This window comes from Patiria miniata, unplaced genomic scaffold (assembly GCF_015706575.1).
Source record: "Patiria miniata isolate m_02_andy unplaced genomic scaffold, ASM1570657v1 HiC_scaffold_2, whole genome shotgun sequence".
NCBI classification, from domain to species: Eukaryota; Metazoa; Echinodermata; class Asteroidea; order Valvatida; family Asterinidae; genus Patiria; species Patiria miniata.
The window spans coordinates 15,113,774-15,134,736 of NW_024037058.1; the positions used below are offsets into that span (position 1 = coordinate 15,113,774).

Consider the following 20,963-nt stretch of genomic DNA (forward strand, 5'->3'; position numbering starts at 1 on the left):
GGGGACCCCATCAGCCAGAGTCTTGCCCAGTACTGATGACCTGCTACTACAGTCCACTTCCGTTCATACAAACTCAGCTGGACCTAGCAAAAATGTTTGTTATATCAGAATTTTGTATTAAGAGGACCGATGGTCGCATTCATTGTGCACATTAATTCAGTCGGGACCAAGGCTTTGTGTTTGTTGTAACCAGAATTTGTATTAACAGTGTTTGTATTAAAAGGAGAGTCGACTGTAATAGGATTAAAGGTACAGTACTTGCACCTGATCACAGTCACTAGACTGATTTTGACTGAAAGGACAACTTGCACTCACAGAATCAGAGAGGCACTACAGGTCGCTGCTTGGGGTTTCCCATGCCCCACTGCAGGACGCAGGTCTAGTCCTCATCATCTTCCCAAACCTGCAGAGACTGGAACTCCTTGATGATGGACCAAGCCAGCTTACCCTCCCTCGATGCATTCAAATTGGCATTGAGGAATGCTATTTTCTAACCTCCAGTTTACTCTTGTTAGGGGTGGTGACCATATAGACCTGGTTTGAAAAGGCCCCCCTGTTTAATACCTCACCCTGTCTAGAGCCTGTCTAGGGGGGGGGGGAGGGCTTTTTGTACCAGGTCTGAATGGTCGAGGCGCCTTACCTGCACTCCTGCACTGTATAATTTTTTTGGCAAAGCGAGTCAAGCACGTTCGAAGCCAAAAAAAGAAGAAGGAAAACAAAGAAAAACAAACTTTGACAAAAACAAAGGCTGTTTCGGCAAATAAATAAATACGAACTACCTGGTAGACTTTGAGCTTGATGTTTCCCAGTCAGGAGTCTCCAATTTTAAACAAGCAATAATGCTGCTGCTTATCTGACAATGAAGTCATCAACTTATTGACATGAGGTAAGCTATTTAAGGTGGGCATTAGCAACAAGTGAGGACAAATTGGCTTGTTGTTTTAACAACGCTTATTAAAAACTGATTAAACTGGCACTTAGGCCTATAGGTTTTCCTGGCCAATTTCCTGGAATGTTCATTCACTTCTGAAAAGCGGTCATACATTTTTGTCTGAATTTGAATGCAACCACGCGTTGTCAACCACTCATCAGAGCGTAGCACGTGGTACCATCAAACATGGATGCGCACGCAGCGCGCAGCAGGCCACGTATAACTTTAACTGATGCCACTAATCACAATGGCAGCTTCAAACAGTTTGACGAAATACAAAAATTGTAGGAGAGATGAGGACGGTGCCTTGAATTGTATTTCTTGAGAATCAAGTCAGCCTGATATAAATAATAATAATAACAATATTGGACGGCTTGGAAGCCTTCCAATATTATATAATTAAATGCTGCCACTCAAGCTGACAATATTCCACATCAATCAGAATGCAAGGGAGCACCAAGCAGCTCTTGGCAATTACAAAGGCCAGTCGACAGGCAATCACAGACGTTATCAAAAATAAACAAGCTTGCACAGAGTTGTATTCCAATGGCGAGCCCCCCCCCCCCCCCCAATTACAAAGGAAGATTGAAACATTCTGGCATAAGATCCACTGTGTTTTGGTTTGATTGGTTTAGTTAATAAGCCATTTGCGAGTGACCTATACCCTTTAGGATAAAACTTTGAAAAACGTCTGGTACACTGACTTGCTCAGGATGCTTGGCACATTGTAACTGTGAATTCTCCAGACTAAAGACACTGTTGCTAATCACCTGATTCGGGGCAAGCTCTTGCATAGTTACGTAAGAGACGCTCAGTACCAATACATTGTTCACAATGGGTGAGAATGGCACAAAGAAACCAGACCATGCCGGAGCTGGGGGTTGCTAGCATAAGGCTTGCCCCGAATCACGTGATATAGTAACAGTCTCTTTGGTCGGGAGAATGCAAAGTAAACACGTGCAAAGCATTGGATTAAGTCAGCGTTCCAGATTGTATTCAAATTTAACTCGCAAATGGCTTATTAAAGAACTGAAAGCAATTCGGGCGTTTCACAATGCAGTGCGTCACCAAGAGTTAGCCACTGAGAGTTCATTTTTCCAAGTGCATTGTGGGAGATAGTCGACAAATTCACACCGCGGGACATTTGAAATTGTCCGTTTTTCCGGTCAGCAGTTTCGTAAGCGTATGATTTAAGTATGATTTTTTTATCAATATGGTGTTTTTGTAAGGCGGCAGAACATTATGCCCCAATCTATTACAAACTAGCTCAAGTTGTCAACTGACACTTGTTCAAATGGGCCATGTTTTGTTGACCGTAAACTTGAAAAATGGAATCTCTGTGGCAAACTCTTGGTGGCACACTGCATTGTGAATCGCCCGAATTGAGAGCATTTATCATTGGTTCAAAATGTGCACAAGACACCATGTAGGGTTTGCAAGAAAACGATGCAGAGCAGTGACATCAAGGGGGAATTAGGGAGAAGGGGGGGGGGGGTCCAGCAATGAAATCAACATTTTCAGAATGGTGCTAACCGACTATTTAACAGAATATTTTTCCGCAGTTAGTTTGTTTGTTAAGTCAAGGAAAGTGATTCTTGTCCGAACATCTGGTAACCAAACAGAGATTGTTCATACAAATCAAACCAAAAAACTAGACGTTTGTGGACAAACACATGGCTGTTTCGGCAATATTATATGTTGTTGTATTTTAATGTCATCATATAGACTGATAGGACAGATATGTGCAGTATAAATTTGCAAAGTGATCGGTGCCAATAGTACAGGAGCTATGAAGTTACTACAATTTTCATCTATAACACATCCCAGCCTAGGTACATAACAACTTTCAACCCAATCAGAACTGTCGTCCTATAGATATAAGCCTTCAAAATATGCACGTTTAATATGACGCCACATGTCACGTGACGACGTCATCGTGATGTCACTACAATTTTCATCAATACCACATCCCAGCCTAGGTACATAACAACTTTCAACCCAATCAGACCTGTCGTCCTGTAGATACATGTACGAGTATAAGCCTTCAAAATATGCACGTTTAATATGACATCACATGTCACGTGATGACGTCATCGTGATGTCACTACAATTTTCATCTATAACACATCCCAGTCTAGGTAAATATCAACTTTCAACCCAATCGGACCTGTAGTTATGTAGATATGCCTTTAAAATATGCACATTTAATGTGATGTCATGTGACTCATGATGACGCCATCGTGATGCCACTACAATTTTCATCTATAACACATCCCGGTCTAGGTACCGGTACATACCAACTTTCATCTCAATCGGCCTTGTAGTTCTGTAGATAAAGGCCTTCAAAATATGCACATTAAATGTGACGTCATGGCTCACTTGATGACGTCATGATGACGTCATTGTTCGGCACACATATATTTAGATGCTGGTCCAAGTGTGTGTCTAGTTTAAAGTCAATCGGTTTGTTTTTAATGCCCCAAAAAAGTGCCTTACACGATGAAAACGTGTACAGATGCTATGGGGAAACAGCCAATAAATAAATAAAAACTAGACTTTGAGCTTGATGTTTTCCCAGTCAGGAGTCTCCAATTTTAAATAGCAATAATGCTGCTGCTTATCTGACAATCAAGTCATCCACTTCTTGACATGAGGCCAGTTATTTAAGGTACCAGTAGGCATAAGCAACAGTTGAGGACAAGTTGGCTTGATGTTTTAAAAAGGGTTATTAAAAACAGATTAAACATGTTAAACTGGCAAAGTTAATTACAATGCATTGTAAATGGAAACTGGCAGGTAATGGCATTTTGCAAGAAATTAACTGTAGCGCAAAATGGGTTCTACGGTTGCTTTAAATGTAATATCGACGTGCCACTCACTATGGCAATATTATATGCCAATAAATAAAAAAGAATATCAAGGAGCCAACCAGAGACTGGCCAATCAGCGCTGACCTATGGTTATTTACACCATGGAGGAATTCCTCCATGTTTACACACTTCCTCATCATAAGCATGATAAAGACAAGCAGCACCCATTTAATTCTTTTCAAGAGATAAAGCCTACATGTACGTACAAAAATCTCTGGATGCAGTTTACCACTCACTTACAATGTGTGACGTTTTTCCAACTACATTTATTCTTATTACGTTCAAACTGCTCTATGCATTAATGAAAGATTTCTGTCAAATATCAGTTCTGCTGTCTGTGTAATTCATACCCTGGAGTTCAATAAAAATTTGTACTAACGGATTGAACCTGACCAAGCAAGATGAACATCCACATGAATTCAACAGGAAGTAGTGAAGACCTTTCTACATTCAATGCATCCACGACCCCAACAACCCAGGACAGAAATGAGTACAACTTCATCCGATGCATCCTGCTCGTCATAACGACCATCCTACTTCTGACCCTCAACCCGCTGTGTCTTGTGGTCCTGAGGCACGTCCGTAGCATCCAGGAAACAACCAAGATATTCCTCAGATCCATGACGATTGCCGATCTTGGGGTGGGACTCTTCCAAGCTCTACCGATGACTGTACTTGTAATTTCCGAGACTGAGCATATTGGCGAGGCGTTTTGCCAAGTGCTGTCATTTGCCGGTGAAATCGTACTCTACACTCCCAGATGTCACTCCTGCTGCTGACTGTGGACCGCTACATTTCCGTGGTGTACGCGTTGCGCTACCCTTCTCTTGTAACTGTGAAGCGGGCTCGAATTTCAGTCTGTTGTATGTGGGGAACCCTTGTATTGATGATGACTATACAGGGATTAGCATCACATTGAAAAACTGTTTACATCAAATCTATCCCAACGTGTTTATTTCAGTCAGAATCCTCCGAGATAATTGTACCAATAGTCTATACAAGCATAATAGTCAGCACTCTATTGGTTACTATCATAGCATATGCACGACTGTTCATGATATCACGACACCAAGCGAGAGCCATCCAAGTCGAAAACCAAATCGCTCAACCGGGAAACCCTGCTGTGAGGCCCAACAACAAAGCCCTGAAAACAGTCCTCATTATAGTTTTGACTGCATCTGTTGCCAACCTCTTGCCACTCTGTGCGTTACTATACTTACAATACCTACACCCAATAGCAGTCCTGTTCGCCATTGTGCTGCCTGGCCTGACAAATAGTTGGCTTAACACAGTCATCTATTATCTCAGAAACCAAGATTTCTGTCGAGCGACCCATGATCTTCTGCTATCTAACTACCGATCCTGTAAACGCTGCCTGCCATTGGTTGCAAACTGAACTGAGGGGCATTCCAATACCTTTCAGCAGTTTCTGTAACATCTTTTGGTTTAAAAACAAAAAGATCTGCTACAGTGGATTAATAATGAGTGAAATTTTATCTTGAATACTTTATCAAGAAGCAGTTCAGTAGAACTTGTATTCATGGAACTGTACAATTTTTAAAAATATGGATATGTTATTTAGAAAAGAACAAATCTAAAAGAAAATTAATAATTTGAAGAGAATGTTTAAGCATTACTTGTACAAAAACGACCTTCATGTGAACAACTCTGTCACAATTGTACACGATTGCTCGTAAAAAGTTTACTTGTTTTAACTTCATGACTGTAATGTAGGATTTCTCAAACAACTGTCCATGTCCACGTCTGTTAATTGGACCATGTCGTAACTTCACACACGTTCCGTCGTTGTGCAGAAGTCACAATTTTGCTACTCTTGTGACTGTCAATTTTTGAGCACTGATTGATGCTTATTGTATGAATATCATCGCAGTTACACGAAGTTCGCCAAAACATCCACAACTGATACCGGTATGTTCCGGTCGTTACTGAGTCATGTCATCACAATGTCAACCCGTGTGAAGCCTAAGGTGTGTGCACAGGCTTGTTGTATACTGATGCTGTGCATTGCTGATGCACATACATTACTGATGCTGATGATGTTGTAGTTTGCTGATGCTGTTATAGTTTGCTGATGCTGTTGTACATTACTGATGCTGTTGTACATTGCTGATGTTGTTGTGCAATCCTAATGCTGTTGTACATTGCTGATACCATTTTGTACATTTCTGATGCTGCTGTACATTCAGAGATGCCACAGGGGCCCAATTTGTGCTTACCTTGCCTCCATCTATTTCATAGGGACCGTTAAGCAGTAAGCACAGCAAAAGCACGCTTAACCTCAAAAGAAACCTTTGCTTAAATCAGTGACGTAACAATCGAAATCTCCATGCGCGCCCAACCGTTAGCATGAAATAGTGCTTAAGCAGCAGCATGATTTTCTGCTATAGTAAGCACAACTTTTCTGCTTACTGTTAAGCAGTGCTATGAAATTGGGCCAGGGTCTGCTTAAAAAAAGGGAAATTTGTTTTTTTGAGCACTGATTTTTGAGCACTGATTTTTGTTAAAAAGCTACTCCGAACATAAAGTCCCCATTGTCATTTTTCTCCTGTAGCCAAGCCTATTTCCATTTATTTTGTATTTTTGCTTCTATGGCCTTTAAGCTGTCGGTTCGTTCTCTATTTCTAGTTTTTCTTTGATGGCCGGAAAAAACAGAATTTGATGAGAATTTTTAAAAAACGGAATCCTGGCCAAAAAAACCCGGAAAAGTGGCATCTCTGTATATTCCTGATGCTTTTGTACATTGCTGATGCTGTTGCACATTGATGATGCTGTTGCTTATTGCTGACGCTGTTGTACATTGCTGATGATGTTGTGCATTCATAATATTGTTGTTCATTGCTGATGTTGTTGTATATTGCTGATACTGTTGTATATTGCTGATACTGTTGTACATTTCTGATGTTGTTGTGTATTCGTAATGTTGTTGCACATTTATTTTTGTGTGGTGTACTGCTGATGCATGAAGTTGCGCATTGCTGCTACGAGCACTAGGTTAGGGTTGTATTCCATGTAAGAAAGGACCCAGATAATAACACAGCCACTCAACTTCAAGTCCACTTACTGAACATTTATTGATTATTACTGAATAAATTATGTTGCTTGCGCTGATGATTCTGCTGTAAAGTTGTCTTTGTTGCAGGTTTTATGTGTTATTAGCAGGGAGTTGACAATCAGTCAAAAATGGACCTGCACCCTTAGCTTTGAGGTTGCTCTGAGAGGTTTCTCATCTACATGTAGGTATTAAGAAACATGGTTTGAGAAGATTGTCTCCACCCTAATGAAGGTGTCAAACATATAAATCCAAACAGACTTACCAGGAGGTTGGGCCCGGAGATGCCCCACCACTAAAGGACAGGAATTCAATTTTTTCCCCTTGGAAAATTGCTATGTGACCAGGTGAAAGCAATTGAGAGCATTGATCATATGTTCAAAATGCACAAAAAAAACCATATAGGGTTTGCAAGAAAACAATGCATAGCAATGACATCAAAGGGAAGGGGTCCAGCAATGAAATCAACATTTTCAGAATGGTGCTAACAGACTATTTAACAGACTATTTTTCCGCAGTTAGATTACAGGCGTTATTTGCTAACTCATGGAATGTGATTCTTGTTCGAACATCCGGTAACCGAACAGAGATTGTTCCTGCACATCAAACAAAAACACTCGATGTTTGTGGACAAACACATGACTGATTCGGCATTATTATTTGTTGTTGTATTTTTAAGTCATAGCATAGACTGATAGGACAGATATGTGCAGTAAAAAGTTGCATAGTGATCAGCGCAAATAGTTCAGGAGATATGAAGTTACTACAATTTTCATCTATAACACATCCTGGCCTAGGTACATAACACCTTCAGCCCAATCAGACCTATCGTCCTAATTATAAGCCTTCAAAATATGCACGTTTAATATGACGTCACATGTCACGTGATGACGTCATCGTGATGTCACTACAATTTTCACCTATAACACATCCCAGTCTAGGTACATACCAACTTTCAACCCAATCGGACCTGTAGTTATGTAGATATGCCTTTAAAATATGCACATTTAATGTGATGTCATGTGACTCATGATGACGCCATCGTGATGCCACTACAATTTTCATCTATAATACATCCCGGTCTAGGTACCGGTACATACCAACTTTCATCTCAATCGGCCTTGTAGTTCTGTAGATAAAGGCCTTCAAAATATGCACATTAAATGTGACGTCATGGCTCAATTGATGACGTCATGATGACGTCATTGTTCGGCACACATATATTTAGATGCTGGTCCAAGTGTGTGTCTAGTTTAAAGTCATCGGTTAGTTTTAATGCCAAAAAAAAGTGCCTTCCACGATGAAAACGTGTAAAGATGCTATGGGGAAACAGCCAATAAATAAATAAAAACTAGACTTTGAGCTTGATGTTTTCCCAGTCAGGAGTCTCCAATTTTAAATAGCAATAATGCTGCTGCTTATCTGACAATCAAGTCATCCACTTCTTGACATGAGGCCAGTTATTTAAGGTACCGGTAGGCATAAGCAACAGTTGAGGACAAGTTGGCTTGTTGTTTTAAAAAGGGTTATTAAGGCCAAAAAAAAAATAAGTCGGTCTCTGGTCAGTGCGCGCGTCGATTTTAATCATGCGAATCAATCTTTTTTTTCCCCAAAATGTTCCCCGGTAGCTCCAACAGCGCCCTCTATTGCCGCACCTCCTCAAGTTTTTTTTTACCAAAGAGCACCAAGGAATGGGAAATTGCACCATGCCAAATGATCGAGAGCACCAAGGTAAATTATGAAGGACACCAATGTACATGAGGACACCAAAAAGTAAAATAGTACCCCACCTTGTCTGTACAATCCAAGCTTGAAAAAAAAAAAAAAAAAGCCGCGTCGCCGCGTCAATTCTGGAACTTTGGTCTGACCAGAGACCGAATATTTTTTTGAGGGGGCCTAAAAACAGATTAAACATGTTAAACTGGCAAAGTTAATTACATTGCATTGTAAATGGAAATTGGCAGGTAATGGCATTTTGCAGGAAATTAACTGTAGCGCAAAATGCGTTCCACGGTTGCTTTAAATGTAATATCGACGTGCCACTCACTATGGCAATATTATATGCCAATCAAAAAAAGAAAGAAAGATAATCAAGGAACCAACCAGAGACTGGCCAATCAGCGCTGACCTATGGTTATTTACACACTTCCTCATCCTGTGCATGAGAAGGACAAGCCGCACCCATTTAATTCTTTTCAAGAGATGAAGCCTACGTACAAAAATCTCTGGATGCAGTTTACCACTCACTTACAATCTGTGATGTTTTTCCCACTACATTTATTCTTATTACGTTCAAACTACTCTATGCATTAATGAAAGATTTCTGACAAATATCAGTTCTGCTGTCTGTGTAATTCATACCCTGGAGTTAAATAAAAATTCCTACTAACGGATTGAACCTGACCAAGCAACATGAACATCCACATGAATTCAACAGGAAGTAGTGAAGACCTGTCTTCATTCAATGCATCCACGACCCCAACAACTCAGGACAGAATTGAGTACAACTTCATCCGATGCATCCTGCTCGTCATAACGACCATCCTACTTCTGACCCTCAACCCGCTGTGTCTTGTGGTCCTGAGGCATGTCCGTAGCATCCAGGAAACAACCAAGATATTCCTCAGATCCATGACGATTGCCGATCTCGGGGTGGGACTCTTCCGAGCTCTACCGATGACTGTACTTGCAATTTCCGAGACTGAGCATATTGGCGAGGCATTTTGCAAAGTGCTGTCATTTACCGACAGCATATTAATCTACAGTCCCCAGACGTCACTCCTGCTGCTGACTGTGGACCGCTACATTTCGGTGGTGTACGCGTTGCGCTACCCATCTCTTGTAACTGTGAAGCGGGCTCGAATTTCAGTCTGTTGTATGTGGGGAACCCTTGCATTGATGATAACTGTATACGGATTAGCATCACATTGGAAAACCATTTACAGCAAACCCATCCACATGTGTTTATTTCGGTCAGAATCCTGCACGATAATTGTAACAATAGTCTATTCAACCATAATAGTCAGCACTCTGTTGGTTACTATCATAGCATATGCACGACTGTTCATGATATCACGACACCAAGCAAGAGCCATCCAGGTTGAAAACCAAATCGCTCAACCAGGAAACCCTGCTGCGAGGCCTGACAACAAGGCTCTGAAAACAGTCCTTATTATAGTTTTGACTGCATCTATTGCCAACCTCTTGCCACTCTGTGCGTTTCTACTCTTACAACCCCTATCGGTACACCCAATAGTATTCCTGTTCACCTATGTGCTGCCTGTCCTGACAAACAGTTGGCTTAACACAGTCATCTATTATCTCAGAAACCAAGATTGCCGTCGAGCGACCCATGATTTTCTGATATCGAACTATCGATCCTGTAAACGCTGCCTGCCATTGGTTGCAAACTGAACTGAGGGGCGTTCCAATCACTATTGACAGTTTCTGTAACATCTTTTGGTATAAAAACAAACAAATCTGCTACAGTGGATTAATAATGAGTGAAATTTTATCATGAGTACTTTATCAAGAAGCAGTTCAGTAGAACTTGTATTCATGGAATGGTACAATTTTTTAAAAATATGGATATGTTATTTAGAAAAGAACAAATCTAAAAGAAAATTAATAATTTGAAGAGAATGTTTAAGCATTACTTGTACAAAAACGACCTTCATGTGAACAACTTTGTCTCAATTGTACACAATTGCTTGTAAAAAGTATACTTTTTTTAACTTCATGACTGTAATGTAGGATTTTTCAAACAATTGTCCATGTCCACATCTGTTAATTGGACCATGTCGTAACTTCACACACGTTCCGTCGTGGTGCAGAAGTCACAATTTTGCTACTCTTGTGACTGTCAATTTTTGAGCACTGATTGATGCTTATTGTATGAATATCATCGCAGTTACACGAAGTTCGCCAAAACATCCACAACTGATACCGGTATGTTCCGGTCATTACTGAGTCATGTCATCACAATGTCAACCCGTGTGAAGCCTAAGGTGTGTGCACAGGCTTGTTGTATACTGATGCTGTACATTGCTGATGCACATACATTACTGATGCTGATGATGTTGTAGTTTGCTGATGCTGTTGTACATTGCTGATGCTGTTGTACATTGCTGATGTTGTTGTGCAATCCTAATGCTGTTGTACATTGCTGATACCATTTTGTACATTTCTGATGCTGCTGTACATTCAGAGATGCCACAGGGTCTGCTTAAAAAAAGGGAACTTTTTTTTTTGAGCACTGATTTTTGAGCACTGATTTTTGTTAAAAAGCTACTCCGAACACAAAGTCCCCATTGTCATCTTTCTCCTGTAGCCAAGCCTATGTCCATTTATTTTGTACTTTTGCTTCTATGGCCTTTAAGCTGTCGGTTCGTTCTCTATTTCTAGTTTTTCTTTGATGGCCGGAAAAACCGGAATTTTATGAGAATTTTAGAAAACCGGAATCCTGGCCAAAAAACCCCGGAAAAGTGGCATCTCTGTATATTCCTGATGCTTTTGTACATTGCTGATGCTGTTGCACATTGATGATGCTGTTGCTTATTGCTGACGCTGTTGTACATTGCTGATGATGTTGTGCATTCATAATATTGTTGTTCATTGCTGATGTTGTTGTATATTGCTGATACTGTTGTATATTGCTGATACTGTTGTACATTTCTGATCTTGTTGTGCATTCGTAATGTTGTTGCACATTAATTTTTGTGTGGTGTACTGCTGATGCATGAAGTTGCGCATTGCTGCTACGAGCACTAGGTTAGGGTTGTATTCCATGTAAGAAAGGACCCAGATAATAACACAGCCACTCAACTTCAAGTCCACTTACTGTACATTTATTGATTATTACTGAATAAATTATGTTGCTTGCGCCGACGATTCTGCTGTAAAGTTGTCTTTGTTGCAGGTTTTATGTGTTATTAGCAGGGAGTTGACAATCAGTCAAAAATGGACCTGCACCCTTAGCTTTGAGGTTGCTCTGAGAGGTTTCTCATCTAGGTATTAAGAAACATGGTTTGAGAAGATTGTCTCCACCGTTATGAAGGTGTCAAACATATAAATCCCAACAGACTTACCGGTAGGTTGGGCCCGGAGATGCCCTATCACTAAAGGACAGGAATTCAATTTTTTCCCCTTGGAAAATTGATATGTGACCAGGTGAAAGCAATTGAGAGCATTGATCATATGCTCAAAATGCACCAAAAAAACCATATAGGGTTTGCAAGAAAACAATGCATAGCAATGACATTAAGGGGGAAGGGGGGGGGGGGTCCAGCAATGAAATCAACATTTTCAGAATGGTGCTAACAGACTATTTAACAGACTATTTTTCCGCAGTTAGATTACAGGCGTTATTTGCTAACTCATGGAAAGTGATTCTTGTTCGAACATCCGGTAACCGAACAGAGATTGTTCCTGCACATCAAACAAAAACACTTGATGTTTGTGGACAAACACATGACTGATTCGGCATTATTATTTGTTGTTGTATTTTTATGTCATAGCATATAGACTGATAGGACAGATATGTGCAGTAAAAAGTTGCATAGTGATCAGCGCAAATAGTTCAGGAGCTATGAAGTTACTACAATTTTCATCTATAACACATCCCAGCCTAGGTACATAACGACTTTCAACCCAATCAGACCTGTCGTCCTGTAGATATAAGCCTTCAAAATAAATATGTACGTTCAATATGACGTCACATGTCACATGATGACGTCATCGTGATGTCACTACAATTTTCATCTATAACACATCCCAGTCTAGGTACATACCAACTTTCAACCCAATGTAGTTATGTAGATATGCCTTTAAAATATGCACATTTAATGTGATGTCACGTGACTCATGATGACGCCATCGTGATGCCACTACAATTTTCATCTATAACACATCCCGGTCTAGGTACATACCAGTGTTGTAGGTCTCGAGACCGGTCTCGGTCTCGGTCTCGAGACCACTTTTTGCCGGTCTCGGTCTTGGTCTTGGTCTCGGGAGCTGTGGTCTCGGTCTTGGTCTCGGTCCCCTTTGGTCTCGATATTTTGGCTGGTCTCGAGTCGAGACCAGCCAAAAAGTGAGGGGGGCAGATTCTGCCCCCGGCCCTTTTAGGGTCAAGTAAAGAATCAGTTTAGGGCAAATGTGACTGCAGTGTGATGCTAATGGACATGTCCCTCTTCACTTTCTAGTGAGTGAGGCATAGTCCAATAACCATTGCTCCTCTTCTTATTTCTTGTTTTTATTGTGGGATGATCTGTTGAAACAAGCACTTTATAGCCATCCTCATTGATTCCAAATACAACTGAGATTTAAATCTTATGAATCAAGACTGAAACATTATTTTTACCGTCAGATTTTGTATTTTGAATATGGGGAACAATTCAACTCTTTTTCCCTAGAAATATTGGTGATTTTTTTTCTATTTTCCTTTTCAATTTTGCCTTTATTCGTGGAGGCGGGAAAAGGTTTTTTTCCCCATTATATTTATTAATGGATATTCATCAATTCGTAGACTGTTAAATTGGTATTAGTGGTGGACAGCTGAATTTTGTGATCTCTTTATTAAAATAGACATGACTTGGGAATAGAGTATGCAAATTACGTGAAATGTTCACAGTTACTACTCAATAACATGTTCTTTATCCCAATTATATTTTTTACAAAATGGAGCGTGCCATTTTTTTTATATCATACGGTCACTTTCTTTTTGACTCGCCATGTATTCATCTTTTCATCTGTGATAAACACAAATTGAGCTACTGCCATGGTCACACAAAAATAGAGTCTAATTGCCTGCCTCGTCTCCTTCCTAGATGTCAATTGCGTTTGCATGAGTCGAGAAGAATTGTGTTCCATTAATCGCTATATGCTGTTTACGGCCATCACAATAAATGATTAATATATTGGCAATATGTTGTACTTGTTAATCACTAAAATATTCAAGTAAATTGCCCAGCAAAGTAGCTGATGCGGGGCGATACAATGGCATGGTACAAAACACAGAGAGGCGTGCGCACTGAGCCATGAATCCTTAAAGTACATCTCGCCCACCACATTCAGTTTGTGACAGCGCCCTTCTATTGTGTCGGCCATATTCTCAAATAGGCTCATGACGATGATGACGGCGGGCAGATTAACAGAAGATAGATCAGGCAAATATTCATCAATCTTCTATAGTATATATAACATTATTGACCATTAAACAAAAATAAAGTGGCATTACATTTCAGCCTTAGCCAGGCCTTCTTCAGAGGTAAATGACAGAGGAACAAGAAACAAACATGTGGGGGACACACAAACATGCAGGGTTGGAAGGAGAATCACAAAGAGGGATTGGGGGGGGGGGGCAGACCAATCCATATCTGGCTACCATCTCTCAATTTTTTGGTCTACATGTACAAATCTATATTCCATGACTGAAATTATTAAAATTAAATCAATATTTTCTTGCTCCAAATTTTTTTCGAATCAGGTTTACAAGGAGGTCCAATGTAAAATTAAAGTTGCCAATGAGTTGGCTTGTTGTTTTAAAAAGGGTTATTAAAAACAGATTAAACGTGTGAAACTGGCAAAGCTAAATATAATGCATATTAAATGGAAATAGGCAGGTAATGGCATTTTGCAGGAAGTTAACTGTAGCGCAAAATGCGTTCCAAGGTTGCTTTAAATGTAATATTGACGTGCCATTCACTATGGCAATATTATATGCCAATAAAAAAAAAGACATTCATGAGCCAACGAGAGACTGGCCAATCAGCGCTGACCTATGGTTATTTACACACTTCCTCATCATAAGCATGAGAAGGACAAGCCACACCCATTTAATTCTTTTCAAGAGATAAGGCATACGTACAAACATCTCTGGATGCAGTTTACCACTCACTTACAATGTGTGACATTTTTCCGACTACATTTATTCTTATTACGTTCAAACTGCTCTATGCATTAATGAAAGATTTTTGTCAAATATCAGTTCTGCTGTCTGTGTAATTCATACCCTGGAGTAAAATAAAAATTTGTACTAACGGATTGAACCTGACCAGGCAACATGAACATCCACATGAATTCAACAGGAAGTAGTGAAGACCTGTCTTCATTCAATGCATCCACGACCCCAACAACTGAAGACAGAAATGAGTACAACTTCATCCGATGCATCCTGCTCGTCATAACGACCATCCTACTTCTGACCCTCAACCCGCTGTGTCTTGTGGTCCTGAGGCATGTCCGTAGCATCCAGGAAACAACTAAGATATTCCTCAGATCCATGACGATTGCCGATCTCGGGGTGGGACTCTTCCGAGCTCTACCGATGACTGTACTTGCAATTTCCGAGACTGAGCATATTGGCAAGACGTTTTGCCAAGTGCTGTCATTTGCCGGTGAAATGGTAATCTACAGTTCCCAGATGTCACTCCTGCTGCTGACTGTGGACCGCTACATTTCGGTGGTGTACGCGTTGCGCTACCCATCTCTTGTAACTGTGAAGCGGGCTCGAATTTCAGTCTGTTGTATGTGGGGAATCCTTGTATTGATAACAACTGCACACGGATTAACATCACATTGGAAAACCATTTACATCAAAACTACCTCAACGTGTTTTTTTCAGACAGGATCCTCCACGATAATTCTAGTAATAGTCTATTTACCCATAATAGTCAGCACTCTGTTGGTTACTATCATAGCATATGCACGACTGTTCATGATATCACGACACCAAGCGAGAGCCATCCAAGTCGAAAACCAAATCGCTCAACCGGGAAACCCTGCCGCAAGGCCCGACAACAAGGCCCTATACTTACAACACCTAACGGTACACCCAATAGTATTCCTGTTCACCTATGTGCTGCCTGTCCTGACAAACAGTTGGCTTAACGTGCTCATCTATTATCTCAGAAACCAAGACTGCCGTCGAGTGACCCATGATCTTCTGATATCGAGCTACCGATCCTGTAAACGCTGCCTGCCATTGGTTGTAAACTGAAGCGAGGGGCGTTCCAATCACTATTGACAGTTTCTGTAACATCTTTTGGTTTAAGAAAAAACAAATCTGCTACAGTGGATTAATAATGAGTGAAATTTTATCATGAATACTTTATCAAGAAGCAGTTCAGTAGAACTTGTATTCATGGAATGGTACAATTTTTTTAAAATATGGATATGTTATTTAGAAAAGAACAAATCTAAAAGAAAATTACTAATTTGAAGAGAATGTTTAAGCATTACTTGTACAAAAACGACCTTCATGTGAACAACTCTGTCACAATTGTACACAATTGCTTGTAAAAAGTATACTTTTTTAACTTCATGACTGTAATGTAGGATTACTCAAACAATTGTCCATGTCCACGTCTGTTAATTGGACCATGTTGTAACTTCACACACGTTCCATCGTGGTGCAGAAGTCACAATTTTGCTACTCTTGTGACTGTCAATTTTTGAGCACTGATTGATGCTTATTGTATGAATATCATCGCAGTTACACGAAGTTCGCCAAAACATCCACAACTGATACCGGTATGTTCCGGTCATTACTGAGTCATGTCATCACAATGTCAACCCGTGTGAAGCCAAAGGTGTGTGCACAGGCTTGTTGTATACTGATGCTGTACATTGCTGATGCACATACATTACTGATGCTGATGATGTTGTAGTTTGCTGATGCTGTTGTAGTTTGCTGATGCTGTTGTACATTGCTGATGCTGTTGTACATTGCTGATGTTGTTGTGCAATCCTAATGCTGTTGTACATTGCTGATAACATTTTGTACATTTCTGATGCTGCTGTACATTCAGAGATGCCACAGGGTCTGCTTAAAAAAAGGGAAATTCGTTTTTTTGAGCACTGATTTTTGAGCACTGATTTTTGTTAAAAAGCTACTCCGAACACAAAGTCCCCATTGTCATCTTTCTCCTGTAGCCAAGCCCATTTCCATTTATTTTGTATTTGTGCTTCTATGGCCTTTAAGCTGTCGGTTCGTTCTCTATTTCTAGTTTTTCTTTGATGGCCGGAAAAAAACGGAATTTTATGAGAATTTTTAAAAAACGGAATCCTGGCCAAAAAAACCCGGAAAAGTGGCATCTCTGGATATTCCTGATGCTTTTGTATATTGCTGATGCTGTTGCACATTGATGATGCTGTTGCTTATTGCTGACGCTGTTGTACATTGCTGATGATGTTGTGCATTCATAATATTGTTGTTCATTGCTGATGTTGTTGTATATTGCTGATACTGTTGTATATTGCTGATACTGTTGTACATTTCTGATGTTGTTGTGCATTCGTAATGTTGTTGCACATTAATTTTTTTGTGGTGTACTGCTGATGCATGAAGTTGCGCATCGCTGCTATGAGCACTAGGTTAGGGTTGTATTCCATGTAAGAAAGGACCCAGATAATAACACAGCCACTCAAGTTCAAGTCCACTTACTGTACATTTATTGAATATTACTGAATAAAATTATGTTGCTTGCGCCAACGATTCTGCTGTAAAGTTGTCTTTGTTGCAGGTTTTATGTGTTATTAGCAGGGAGTTGACAATCAGTCAAAAATGGACCTGCACCCTTAGCTTTGAGGTTGCTCTGAGAGGTTTCTCATCTAGGTATTAAGAAACATGGTTTGAGAAGATTGTCTCCACCCTAACGAAGGTGTCAAACATATAAATCCCAACAGACTTACCGGTAGGTTGGGCCCGGAGATGCCCCACCACTAAAGGACAGGAATTCAATTTTTTCCCCTTGGAAAATTGCTATGTGACCAGGTGAAAGCAATTGAGAGCATTGATCATATGTTCAAAATGCACAAAAAAACCCATATAGGGTTTGCAAGAAAACAATGCATAGCAATGACATCAAGGGGGAAGGGGGGGGGGGGGGTCCAGCAATGAAATCGACATTTTCAGAATGGTACTAACAGACTATTTAACAGACTATTTTTCCGCAGTTAGATTACAGGCGTTATTTGCTAACTCATGGAAAGTGAATCTTGTTCGAACATCCGGTAACCGAACAGAGATTGTTCCTGCACATCAAACAAAAACACTCGATGTTTGTGGACAAACACATGACTGATTCGGCATTATTATTTGTTGTTGTATTTTTAAGTCATAGCATAGACTGATAGGACAGATATGTGCAGTAAAAAGTTGCATAGTGATCAGCATAAATAGTTTAGGAGCTATGAAGTTACTACAATTTTCATCTATAACACATCCCAGCCTAGGTACATAACAACTTTCAACCCAATCAGACCTGTCGTCCTGTAGATACATGTACAAGTATAAGCCTTCAAAATATGCACGTTTAATATGACGTCACATGTCACGTGATGACGTCATCGTCATGTCACTACAATTTTCACCTATAACACATCCCAGTCTAGGTACATACCAACTTTCAACCCAATCGGACCTGTAGTTATGTAGATATGCCTTTAAAATATGCACATTTAATGTGATGTCATGTGACTCATGATGACGCCATCGTGATGCCACTACAATTTTCATCTATAATACATCCCGGTCTAGGTACCGGTACATACCAACTTTCATCTCAATCGGCCTTGTAGTTCTGTAGATAAAGGCCTTCAAAATATGCACATTAAATGTGACGTCATGGATCACTTGATGACGTCATGATGACATCATTGTTCGGCACACATATATTTAGATGCTGGTCCAAGTGTGTGTCTAGTTTAAAGTTATCGGTTAGTTTTTAATGCCAAAAAAAAAGTGCCTTCCACGATGAAAACATGTACAGATGCTATGGGGAAACAGCCAATAAATAAATAAAAACTAGACTTTGATCTTGATGTTTTCCCAGTCAGGAGTCTCCAATTTTAAATAGCAATAATGCTGCTGATTATCTGACAATCAAGTCATCCACTTCTTGACATGAGGCCAGTTATTTAAGGTACCGGTAGGCATAAGCAACAGTTGAGGACAAGTTGGCTTGTTGTTTTAAAAAGGGTTATTAAGGCCACAAAAAACAATAAGTCAGTCTCTGGTCAGTGTGCGCGTCGCTTTTAGTCATGCACGTCAATTTTTTTTTCCCAAAATGTTCCGCGGTAGCTCCAACAGCGCCCTCTATTGCCGCACCTCCTCATTTTTTTTTTTACCAAAGAGCACCAAGGAATGGGAAATTGCACAACGGCAAATGATCGAGAGCACCAAGGCAATTTATGAAGGACGCCAATGTACATGAGGACACCAAAAAGCAAAATAGTACCAAACCTTGTCTGTACAATCCAAGCTTGAAGAAAAAAAAAAAAAAAGCAAAAAAAAAAAAAAAGCCGCGTCAATTCTGGAACTTTGGTCTGACCAGAGACCGAATATTTTTTTTTTTGGCCTAAAAACAGATTAAACATGTTAAACTGGCAAAGTTAATTACATTGCATTGTAAATGGAAATTGGCAGGTAATGGCATTTTGCAGGAAATTAACTGTAGCGCAAAATGCGTTCCACGGTTGCTTTAAATGTAATATCGACGTGCCACTCACTATGGCAATATTATATGCCAATCAAAAAAAACCCCAGATAATCAAGGAACCAACTAGAGACTGGCCAATCAGCGCTGACCTATGGTTATATACACACTTCCTCATCTTGTGCATGATAAGGACAAGCCGCACCCATTTAATTCTTTTCAAGAGATAAAGCCTACGCACACAAATCTCTGGACGCAGTTTACCGCTCACTTACAATGTGTGACGTTTTTCCGACTACATTTATTCTTATTACGTTCACACTGCTCTATGCATTAATGAAAGATTTTTGTCAAATATCAATTCTGCAGCTGTGTAATTCATACCCTGGAGTTATATCAAAAATTGTACGGATTGAACCCGACCAAGCACCATGAACATCCACATGAATTCAACAGGAAGTAGTGAAGACCTGTCTTCATTCAATGCATCCACGACCCCAACAACTGAAGACAGAAATGAGTACAACTTCATCCGATGCATCCTGCTCGTCATAACGACCATCCTACTTCTGACCCTCAACCCGCTGTGTCTTGTGGTCCTGAGGCATGTCCGTAGCATCCAGGAAACAACTAAGATATTCCTCAGATCCATGACGATTGCCGATCTCGGGGTGGGACTCTTCCGAGCTCTACCGTTGACTGTTCTTGCAATTTCCGAGACTGAGCTTATTTTGGGCAAGGCATTTTGCAAAGTGCTGTCATTTACTGACGGCATATTAATCTACAGTCCCCAGATGTCACTCCTGCTGCTGACTGTGGACCGCTACATTTCGGTGGTGTACGCATTGCGCTACCCATCTCTTGTAACTGTGAAGCGGGCTCGAATATCTGTCTGTTGTATGTGGGGAACCCTTGCATTGATGACGACTGTACTGGGATTAGCATCACATTGGGAAACTGTTTACTTCAAATCTATCCCAATATGTTTATTTCAGTCAGAATCCTCCACGATAATTGTACCAATAGTCTATACAAGCATAATAGTCAGCACTCTGCTGGTGACTATCATAGCATATGCACGACTGTTCATGATATCACGACACCAAGCGAGAGCCATCCAAGTCGAAAACCAAATCGCTCAACCGGGAAACCCTGCCGCAAGGCCCGACAACAAGGCCCTGAAAACAGTCCTCATTATAGTTTTGACTGCATCTGTTGCCAACCTCTTGCCATTCTGTGCGTTACTATACAGACAATACCTACACCCAATAGCAGTCCTGTTCGCCATTGTGCTGCCTGGCCTGACAAATAGTTGGCTTAACACAGTCATCTATTATCTCAGAAACCAAGATTTCCGTCGAGCGACCCATGATCTTCTGATATCTAACTACCGATCCTGTAAACGCTGCCTGCCATTGGTTGCAAACTGAACTGAGGGGCATTCCAATACCTTTCAGCAGTTTCTGTAACATCTTTTGGTTTAAAAACAAAAAGATCTGCTACATTGGATTAATAATGGGTAAAATTTTATCTTGAGAACTTTATCAAGAAGCAGTTCAGTAGAAGTTGTATTCATGGAACGGTATAATTGCCAGTCAAGGGATGGCCTCATTTCAAAATTAAAGGTAGAGTACTGGTAGATCATTTGCAGCTACCCA

General features: G+C 40.3%; 2 protein-coding genes across 2 annotated transcripts; both read left to right on the plus strand.

Annotated features, from left to right (window-relative positions):
- The first annotated feature begins 9,283 nt into the window (after positions 1-9,283).
- LOC119726401 (beta-1 adrenergic receptor-like) lies at positions 9,284-15,866 on the plus strand. Its single transcript, XM_038198054.1, has 3 exons — positions 9,284-9,746; positions 14,926-15,393; positions 15,709-15,866. Exons 1-3 carry the CDS (start codon positions 9,284-9,286, stop codon positions 15,864-15,866), a joined length of 1,089 nt encoding a protein of 362 aa, XP_038053982.1.
- Positions 15,867-19,736: 3,870 nt separating this feature from the next.
- On the plus strand, positions 19,737-20,735 carry LOC119726402 (histamine H2 receptor-like). The gene has a single exon (XM_038198055.1). The coding sequence runs from the start codon at positions 19,737-19,739 to the stop codon at positions 20,733-20,735; it is 999 nt and encodes a 332-aa protein (XP_038053983.1).
- Positions 20,736-20,963: the final 228 nt, after the last annotated feature.

Excerpts from the sequence above, each read along its gene's own strand:
- LOC119726402 (XM_038198055.1), top strand. The coding sequence starts at position 19,737 with ATGAACATCCACATGAATTCAACAGGAAGTAGTGAAGACCTGTCTTCA.
- LOC119726401 (XM_038198054.1), top strand. The coding sequence starts at position 9,284 with ATGAACATCCACATGAATTCAACAGGAAGTAGTGAAGACCTGTCTTCA. Across the intron at positions 9,747-14,925 it reads GGCTCGAATTTCAGTCTGTT|GCAACATGAACATCCACATG; the intron begins GTATGTGGGGAA and ends GAACCTGACCAG. Across the intron at positions 15,394-15,708 it reads GGCTCGAATTTCAGTCTGTT|TATTCCTGTTCACCTATGTG; the intron begins GTATGTGGGGAA and ends TACACCCAATAG.